The 10,567-nt window shown below is 39.8% G+C and overlaps 1 protein-coding gene across 1 annotated transcript in view; it reads left to right on the top strand.

Moving 5' to 3' along the window:
• APC (adenomatous polyposis coli) overlaps window positions 1-10,567 on the top strand; it is a gene marked incomplete at its 3' end in the record, with an annotated part of 125,609 nt that extends 115,042 nt beyond the window's left edge. Inside the window, exons 15-16 of the mRNA XM_006886699.1 lie at window positions 2,670-2,884; window positions 4,594-10,567. Coding sequence (XP_006886761.1) covers window positions 2,670-2,884; window positions 4,594-10,567 — 6,189 coding nt within the window. The remainder of the gene's footprint in view (window positions 1-2,669; window positions 2,885-4,593) is intronic.

Below are 10,567 nucleotides of genomic sequence, written 5' to 3'. Positions count from 1 at the left end.
GTGTGTGTGTGTGTGTGTGTATACCATCAAATCAGATTTGACTGATACAGGAGGAAATTGTTCCTCCTTCTCCAGCAAAGCATCTGGTGAATTTGAACCACACACCTCTGGGATTGCAGTGTAGCTTCTTGCCACTAGGCCACCAGAGCTCGCCAGATCTCATTTATCTTTACGACTGAATACTGTTACATTGTGGGCATAATCCATTGTTTATCCATTCATTTATTGGTGAACATTTTTGTTGTTTCCATATTTTGGCTATTGTGGAAAGTGTTGCAGTGAAGTTGGCATATGTGTATGCTGAGTGCCACTGCTTTCACATCTCTCAGGTATATGAGTGTCAAATGGTAGTTCTAGAAAGTGCTCAGATGATGTCATAGGTTAGTGTTGTAGAGAGTAGGTAACTGTTGGGCTGCTAACTGAAAGATCAGTAGTAGCTCAAACCCAAGGGCTGCTTCTTGGGAGAAAGATAAGGCAGTGAACACCCATTAAGATTTACAGCTTCAAAAACCTGATAAGAGAATCAACTCCCTAGCAGTGAGTTTTGAGTGGAAGAGTTGCGCTTTTTGAAGAACTGTAAAACTTTTTCACAGTGGGTATACAGCTTTTTGTTCCCACCAGTAATTAGATGACATTTCCAGCTTCTTCACAACCTTACCAGCACCTACTGTTTTCCTTTTTTTTTTTTTTTTTTTTTATCTAAAAGGGAGTGAAGTGGTCTCTGTCTCCCTGTTGACTAGTTAAGAAGCTCTGGTGGCATAGCCCATAGCAGGTTATATGCTGCTGACCCGAAGGCCTTCTCCAGCAGTCTGAATGCACTAATGGCTCCGAGGGAGAAAGATGGGAAAAATCTACTCCCGTGAAGATTTACAGCTTCAGACCAGATGGAGAATGGCTATGAATGGGAGTCAACTTGATGGCAGTGAATGAATGCCTCATGATACTGGGCATCATTTCATGTGCTTGTTTTATGTTCCACCTGTGCCTAAGAACCCCAGGAACTTGAAGATGAAAATAAATTCTCTATTGCTTCTAACTTCTGTAGTGTTTCATTTTTCTCTTAGAACCAAAGCCCAGAGCAAGTTACTTGCTGTATTTATTATGTGGACATATTTTTTTCAGCCCCTCTGCTTCTGTTAGAACTCTCTCTTCTTGTTAAGTGCCATCAAATAGATCAATGTCAGATAACAATGGATTGAACCTTGCCCTATCCTTCACCATCCTCAATCTGTCTGCCATCCTCCAGACCATGGTTGCAGTCATGTGTCAGTCTATCTCTTGAAGGGTCTTCCTCTCTTTTGTTGACCCTCTAGCTTTCCCACAAGCAAATCTTTTTCCCAATGACTGAACCCTTCTGAAAATATGCCCAAAGTTTGTGAGACAGAATTTCACCATCCTTACCTGTTTGTTCTTTTTGGCAGTATTCAATACTCTAAACCAATACCACAATTTAAAAGCATCATTTCTTCTTTGGTTTTCCATATACATTATTCAACTTTCACTTGCATAAAAAGCAATTACTAATTCTCTGGCTTGAATCAGGCCCACCTTAGTCTTTAAACTGGCAGTCTTACTCGTTAGCACTTTGAAGAGGTTCTTGACAGTAATTTTGCCAAATGCAACGTGTCTTTTTGACTGTTTGCTACCATCGATGTTGGTAATACAGGTCTTATATTTCTACAGAGCTGCTTTCTCCATGAAATACCTCATTTATTTTATTAAATTCAAGCTGCAAAATAATCATACATTTACAATACTTGGTTTTGTCTCTATTCCCCTCCCCCCCCAAAATAATTTGTACTTTTAAAACAAAGCATGTATCAGTTTGCTATGTTGTACCCTGTAGGATGGTCCTTAATTGTGAGAGGCACAAAATCAATTTCTAATGCATGTTTGTTCCTTTGTAGATGATACATAATACAAAGAAATGCTAATGTTAGAATCATGACAAGTTTTGAGCGTACTCGGTGTTTCTCCCAATAAAACCAATAAAGAACTTGGCATATGGGGGGATCTTTCTCAATTATAATTTGACAGTTCACTATGATACTGTATATTAAAGAGCTCTGTTTTTCTTTTTACCCCTTTTTTTGTACTTTATTTTGTTAGAAGGTTTAAAATACTGAAATTTTCTAGTATACTTCCGTATTTTTTTTTTACTTTTTATTAAGGTTTATTCTTTTTAAATCAACCTCACATTGGTATTTATGTGTATTTTTTTATGCAAACAAAACTTGGTGCATACCATTATGCAACTTGAATCTTCATTTAACAATAGTTAGGTCTCCTTCCAGATTGGCATTGGAGGTTTGTTCTGATTTCCATTATTCTGAAAATGTGACTTTTTTAATAATACATATCAATACTGTTCCACTTTCTAATAATTCTATGATGTTTATATCTTCTTGGAATGAAGTTCAAAACTGTCATTAGTTTAATAATGTGTTCTGCTTATTTCATAGGACTATAACTAACATAATTTGTTTTATACTTTCTAAAAACTAGCGATTTTTAGTGAAGATTCCTGTTTTATCAGTGAGTATGTAGGCAATATGGAAGATAAAAATGTAATTTATTCAACATAGATAGAATGTAGTCAGTATAGAAGTAAACATAGACTTTGTCAAAGACAAATTCCAACTCTAGGTAATACATATTTGTTTTCTTAGGAATCAACTCTCAAAAGTGTCCTGAGTGCCTTATGGAATTTGTCAGCACACTGCACTGAGAATAAAGCTGACATATGTGCTGTGGATGGTGCACTTGCATTTTTGGTTGGCACTCTTACTTACCGGAGTCAGACAAATACCTTAGCCATTATTGAAAGTGGAGGTGGGATACTGCGCAACGTGTCCAGCTTGATAGCGACCAATGAGGACCACAGGTATATACAGAGTGTTCTGTCATTTTTTAAATGAATTTATGTAGAATTTATTCCCTAATTGTAAGCAGTGATTTGTATAATTACAAATTACAAAGGTCTAAACTATATTTATTATAGTGAAAATATAATTTCTAGTTTAACTCATTAATACATGTATTGTAATAAATAAGTGTTCGTAGTATCATGAAGGAATCTAGTGACAGTTCAAAGATATAACACCCCATGTGGAAGGAAAAAAAATACAATCACAAATACTAAATTGGAAAAAATCTCTTCCTCACTGCCTCTGAAAACCTGCCAGAGGATCAGCCACGGGTCAGTCCTGACTCGACGACACCACAGCAATAACAAATAGTTGTTAGTATGGCATAAAGGAATGTCGGCCTTATAAATTAAATTAGTTGGGGAAAAAACACAATTTATGAGTATGACTTAAAAATCTTAACATCAGTAATTAAGGAACATAATCATTTACAGGGTGCACATTTTCAGAACTTGAACTCTATTATGTCAATAAAAATATGGTTTTGTTTCACAGCATATTTGCCTATTGTCCTCTCATTTTTAAAAGTCTGAATACTCCTTTTCAAAAGGACTACCAGATACTTTTATAGGAAGAGCTTCTGAAGACTGTAAATGTTTATTAAGTATTTGATGCACAAACTACAATAGCTCACTCTTCTATACAAAGAAGACTCCTTAAACACACGAAGCACTCAGTTAATAACTAGGCTACTGAAGCTTATCATGCACTCTGATGAGTCAGTTTGTAGGGTGGAGGACAGTACAAGAGAGGAGACCCTGGGTGAGATGGATTGACTCAGTGACTGGGGTAATGTGGGTAGGTGTGTCAATAAGGTTGGCACAGGATAGAGCCAGGTTCAGAGCTGTTGTACATAGGGTCACCATGAGTCGCTTGTGTTGAGTCGCAGGCAACTCAGCGGCACATAAGACAACAATGCTGAATAGGCCATCGTTAGACTTCAGTTTCCCAAGCATGAGGGCGAGCATGAAACAGAGTCATTTTCCTTTAAGTCCCAAGATTCAGCATGTTGATTCTCAACCTTTCTCTTTCAGTCTTTAAAAAATTTAACTCACTTTCTTTTAAAAATAACAATTACACTTATACCTTACAAAAGTACTTACAGGGGATGGATATCAGTATCACAAAAATCCAACCAGAGATACAGGAATTCCTGCCAAAAGTCAACTGATTTAGTAGCTTTCAGTATGCTCCCTAATTACATGGGTCACCTAGGAAGTATAAATAAAGGTGTGGGGTGGGGGGGAATCTCTTAAGTTTTCCTATCTGCCACATGTAGAATAAATGTCCACAGAATTCCTATTCAGCATAATCTTTCATGATAAATTTCTAGTCCTTCATTTAGTGAGTTCTGCCGTCAGGTAAATAGAGGAAATGTATCTTCTTTGAAAAAATTTTTAAAGCTATTAGATGATGAAAATAGATAAAGCAGAGTAAGTTAGAATTAATCCTTTCCATCAGACAGAGAAGTATTTTAAAACAGGAAACATTAAGTCAGCAAAGAAAAAGCAGAAGAGATGTAGAATGCCTGGAATTTATAGAATAATTTGGTATATTTTGTGCCATATATAATTTTAGTACTTGTCTTTTGATATAAATTGTTGAATGTTGTTTTACTTGTGAATATACATTACCTTAATTTCATGGTATCTTATTTTTATTTCAGACAAATTCTAAGAGAGAACAACTGCCTACAAACTTTATTACAACACTTGAAATCTCACAGTTTGACTATAGTCAGTAATGCATGTGGAACCTTGTGGAATCTCTCAGCAAGAAATCCTAAAGACCAAGAAGCATTATGGGACATGGGGGCAGTTAGCATGCTCAAGAACCTCATTCATTCAAAGCACAAAATGATTGCAATGGGAAGTGCTGCAGCTCTAAGGAATCTCATGGCAAATAGACCTGCTAAGTATAAGGATGCCAATATCATGTCTCCTGGTTCAAGTCTGCCATCTCTTCATGTTAGGAAACAGAAAGCCCTCGAAGCGGAATTGGATGCTCAGCATTTGTCAGAAACATTTGACAACATAGACAATTTAAGCCCCAAGGCTTCTCATCGTACTAAACAGAGACACAAGCAAAATCTGTATGGTGACTATAGTTTTGACACCAATCGGCATGAAGATAATAAGTCAGACAATTTTAATGCTGGAAATGTGACTGTCCTTTCACCGTATTTAAACACTACAGTGTTGCCTAGCTCTTCTTCATCACGAGGGAGCTTAGATAGTTCTCGTTCTGAAAAAGATAGAAGTTTGGAGAGAGAGCGAGGACTTGGTCTAGGCAGCTACCATCCAGCAACAGAAAACGCAGGACCCTCTTCAAAGCGCAGTTTACAGATCTCCACTACTGCCCAGATTGCCAAAGTCATGGAGGAAGTGTCAGCCATTCATGCCCCACCAGAAGACAGAAGTGGGTCTACTACTGAATTACACTGTGTAACAGATGAGAGGAATGCACTGAGAAGAAGTTCTGCTTCCCATACACACTCAAACAGCTACAGCTTTCCTAAGTCGGAAACGTCAAACAGGACCTGTCCTATGCCTTATGCCAAATTGGAATATAAGAGATCTTCAAATGATAGTTTAAATAGTGTGAGTAGCAGTGATGGTTACGGGAAAAGAGGTCAGATGAAACCTTCAATTGAATCCTATTCTGAAGACGATGAAAGTAAATTTTGCAGTTATGGTCAATATCCAGCCGACCTAGCCCATAAAATCCATAGTGCAAATCATATGGATGACAATGATGGGGAACTCGATACACCAATAAATTATAGTCTTAAATATTCAGATGAGCAGTTGAACTCTGGAAGGCAAAGTCCCTCACAGAATGAAAGATGGGCAAGGCACAAACACATAATAGAAGATGAAATCAAACAAAACGAACACCGGCAGGCAAGGAGCCAGAGCAGCACTTTCCCCACATATAATGAGAGCACTGACGAGAATCACCTCAAGTTCCAGCCACATTTTGGACAGCAAGAGTGTGTGTCCCCATATAGGTCAAGGGGACCCAGTGGTTCGGAAACTAATCGAGTGGGTTCTAATCATGGAATCAATCAAAATGTAAACCAGTCTCTGTGTCAGGAAGATGATTATGAAGATGATAAGCCAACCAACTACAGTGAACGTTATTCTGAGGAAGACCAACATGAAGAAGAGGAGAGACCAACAAATTACAGCATAAAATATGATGATGAAAAACATCATGTGGATCAGCCAATTGATTATAGTTTAAAATACGCCACAGATGTCCCATCCTCACAAAAGCCATCCTTTCCCTTCTCAAAGAGTCCGTCTGGACAAAGTACTAAAACTGAACACATCTCTTCAAGCAGTGAGAATACAACCACACCTTCATCTAATGCCAAAAGGCAGAATCAGCTTCATCCAAGTGCGGCACAAAACCCGAGTGCTCAGACTCAAAAAGCTGCCTCTTGCAAAGTTTCCTCTATCAACCAAGAAACAATTCAGACTTACTGTGTAGAAGATACCCCTATATGTTTTTCAAGGTGTAGTTCATTATCGTCTTTGTCATCAGCAGAGGATGAAATAGGATGTGATCAGACAACACAGAAAACGGATTCTGCTGATACTTTACAGATAGCAGAACTAAAAGAAAACAGTACAACCAGATCAGCTGAGGATCCAGTGAGTGAAGTCCCAGCAGTACCTCAGCACGTGAAAACCAAACCCAACCGAATCCAGACTTCAGCTTTATCTTCTTCAGAACCAGCCAGGCACAAGGCTGTTGAATTTTCTTCTGGGGCCAAATCTCCATCAAAAAGTGGTGCTCAGACACCTAAAAGTCCACCTGAGCACTATGTTGAGGAGACTCCACTGATGTTCAGCAGATGCACTTCTGTCAGTTCACTTGACAGTTTTGAGAGTCGCTCATTTGCTAGCTCTGTTCAGAGTGAACCCTGCAGTGGAATGATAAGTGGCATTATTAGCCCCAGTGACCTTCCAGATAGCCCTGGACAAACCATGCCGCCAAGCAGAAGTAAAACCCCACCGCCACCTCCTCCTCAGACAGTTCCGACTAAACGAGAGGCATCTAAAAATAAAGTCCCAAACACTGAAAAGAAAGAGAGTGGGCCGAAGCAAGCTGCTGTAAACGCTGCCGTTCAGAGGGTCCAGGTTCTCCAAGATGCTGATACCTTATTACACTTTGCCACGGAAAGTACTCCAGATGGATTTTCATGTTCCTCTAGCTTGAGTGCTCTGAGCCTCGATGAACCGTTTATACAGAAAGATGTAGAATTACGAATAATGCCTCCAGTTCAGGAAAATGACAATGGAAATGAAACAGAATGTGAGCAGCCTGAAGAATCAAATGAACACCAAGAAAAAGAGGCAGAAAAATCTGTTGACTCTGAAAAAGATCTATTAGATGATTCAGATGATGATGATATAGAAATACTAGAAGAATGTATCATTTCTGCCATGCCAAGAAAATCATCTCACAAAGCCAGAAAGGCGGCCCCGGCTGCTTCCAAAGTGCCTCCCCCTGTGGCCAGGAAGCCAAGTCAGCTGCCCGTGTACAAACTCCCACCGTCACAGAACAGGGTCCAGGCACACAAGCATGTGATGCCCCGGGTTTATTGTGTAGACGGGACACCTATTAACTTCTCCACAGCTACAGCTCTAAGTGATCGAGCAATAGACTCTCCTCCACATGAATTAACTGGCCAAGGGGTTCGAGCAGGGGCCCAGCCAGTTGAATTTGAAAAACGAGATACCATTCCCACAGAAGGCAGAAGTACAGATGAGGTTCCGAGGGGGAAAACTTCATCTATGACTATACCTGAATTGGATGACAATAAGACAGAGGAAAATGATATTCTTGCAGAATGCATTAATTCTGCTATGCCTAAAGGGAAAAGTCACAAGCCATTCCGTGTGAAAAAGATAATAGACCAGGTCCAGCAAGCCTCAGCATCTGCAGCCAACAAAAACCAGTCAGAAGGCAAGAAAAAGAAACCGACATCTCCAGTAAAACCTATGCCACAGAATACTGAATATAGGACACGTGTAAGAAAAAATGCAGATGCAAAAAACAGTGTAAATGCTGAAAGAACTTTCTCAGACAACAAAGATTCAAAGAAACAGAATTTTAAAAATAATCCCAAAGACTTCAACGATAAGCTGCCAAATAATGAAGATCGAGTCAGAGGAAGTTTTACTTTTGATTCACCTCATCATTATACACCAATTGAAGGAACTCCTTACTGCTTTTCAAGAAATGATTCTTTGAGCTCTCTAGATTTCGATGATGATGATGTTGACCTTTCCAGGGAAAAGGCTGAATTAAGAAAGGGGAAAGAAAATAAGGACTCAGAAGCTAAAGTTAACAACCACACAGAACTAACCTCAAACCAGCAATCAGCTAATAAGACACAGGCTGTCCCGAAGCCTCCAGTTAACAGAGGTCAACCTAAACCCGTCCTGCACAAGCAGTCCACTTTCCCTCAGTCATCCAAAGACATGCCCGACAGAGTGGCAGCCACTGATGAAAAATTACAGAATTTTGCTATTGAAAATACCCCAGTTTGCTTTTCTCGGAATTCGTCTCTGAGTTCTCTCAGTGACATTGACCAAGAAAACAACAACAGCAAAGAAAATGAGCCTATCAAAGAGACTGAGCGCCCTGACTCACAAGGAGAGACCAGCAAACCTCAGGCATCAGGTTATGCGCCGAAGTCATTTCATGTTGAGGATACCCCTGTTTGTTTCTCAAGAAACAGTTCTCTCAGTTCTCTTAGTATTGATTCTGAAGATGACCTTTTACAGGAATGTATAAGTTCTGCAATGCCAAAAAAGAAAAAGCCTTCAAGATTCAAGAGTGATAATGAAAAGCATAGCCCCAGAAATATGGGTGGTATACTAGCAGAAGATTTGACGCTTGATTTGAAAGATATTCAGAGACCAGACTCAGAACATGGTTTATCCCCTGATTCAGAAAACTTTGATTGGAAAGCTATCCAAGAAGGTGCAAATTCCATTGTGAGCAGCTTACATCAAGCTGCTGCTGCTGCCTGTCTCTCCAGACAAGCTTCATCTGACTCAGATTCTATCCTTTCCCTGAAATCTGGAATCTCTCTGGGGTCACCATTTCATCTTACACCTGATCAAGAGGAAAAACCTTTTACAGGTAATAAAGGCCCTCGAATTTTAAAGCCTGGAGAGAAGAGTACTTTGGAAGCGAAAAAGATAGAATCTGAAAATAAAGGAATCAAAGGAGGGAAGAAAGTTTATAAGAGTCTGATTACTGGAAAAGTTCGATCTAATTCAGAAGTTTTAAGCCAAATGAAACCCCTTCAAGCAAACATGCCTTCAATTTCTCGAGGCAGGACAATGATTCATATTCCAGGAGTTCGAAATAGCTCATCAAGTACAAGTCCCGTTTCTAAAAAAGGCCCACCCCTTAAGACTCCAGCTTCCAAAAGTCCAAGTGAAAGTCAGACAGCCACTACTTCACCCAGAGGAACCAAGCCGTCAGTAAAGTCAGAATTAAGCCCTGTTAGCAGGCCAGCTCCCCAGCCAGGTGGATCCAATAAAGGATCTTCTCGATCAGGATCTAGAGATTCCACGCCTTCAAGACCTGCCCAGCAGCCCCTGAGTAGACCTATGCAGTCACCAGGGCGAAACTCAATTTCTCCTGGTAGAAATGGTATCAGTCCTCCAAATAAATTATCTCAACTGCCAAGGACATCATCCCCTAGTACTGCTTCAACTAAATCCTCAGGTTCTGGGAAAATGCCATATACATCCCCAGGTAGACAAATGAGCCAACAGAACCTTACCAAACAAACCAGCTTCTCCAAGAATGGCAGTAGCATTCCAAGAAGTGAGTCTGCCTCCAAAGGGCTAAATCAGATGAGTAATAGCAATGGATCTAATAAAAAGGTAGAACTTTCTAGAATGTCTTCAACTAAATCTAGTGGAAGTGAATCTGATAGATCAGAGAGACCTGTATTAGTATGTCAGTCAACTTTCATCAAAGAAGCTCCAAGCCCAACCCTCCGGAGAAAATTGGAGGAATCTGCTTCATTTGAATCTCTTTCTCCATCTTCTAGACCAAATTCTCCCACTAGGTCCCAGGCACAGACTCCAGTTTTAAGTCCTTCTCTTCCTGATATGTCTTTATCCACACATTCGTCTGTTCAGCCTGGTGGATGGCGAAAACTCCCACCTAATCTTAGCCCTACTATAGAGTACAATGATGGGAGACCAGCAAAGCGCCATGATATAGCACGGTCCCATTCTGAAAGTCCTTCCAGACTTCCCATCAACAGGTCAGGAACTTGGAAACGTGAACACAGCAAACATTCATCATCCCTTCCTCGAGTAAGCACTTGGAGAAGAACAGGAAGCTCATCCTCAATTCTTTCCGCTTCATCAGAGTCCAGTGAAAAGGCAAAAAGTGAGGATGAAAAACACGTGAACTCTGTTTCAACAACCAAACAAACTAAAGAAAATCAAGTACCTACGAAAGGGACTTGGAGAAAAATAAAAGAAAGTGACATCTCTCCCACAAATTGTACTCAGATCACTTCCTCAGGTGCTACTAATGGTGCTGAATCAAAGACTCTAATTTATCAAATGGCACCTGCTGTTTCTAAAACAGAA

Source organism: Elephantulus edwardii, unplaced genomic scaffold (genome assembly GCF_000299155.1).
Source record: "Elephantulus edwardii isolate Elephantulus edwardi_28Jun2011 unplaced genomic scaffold, EleEdw1.0 scaffold00050, whole genome shotgun sequence".
Classification (NCBI taxonomy): Eukaryota; Metazoa; Chordata; class Mammalia; order Macroscelidea; family Macroscelididae; genus Elephantulus; species Elephantulus edwardii.
The sequence above is the reverse complement of the archived record's forward strand: the minus strand, read 5'-3'. Positions and strand labels throughout refer to the sequence as shown.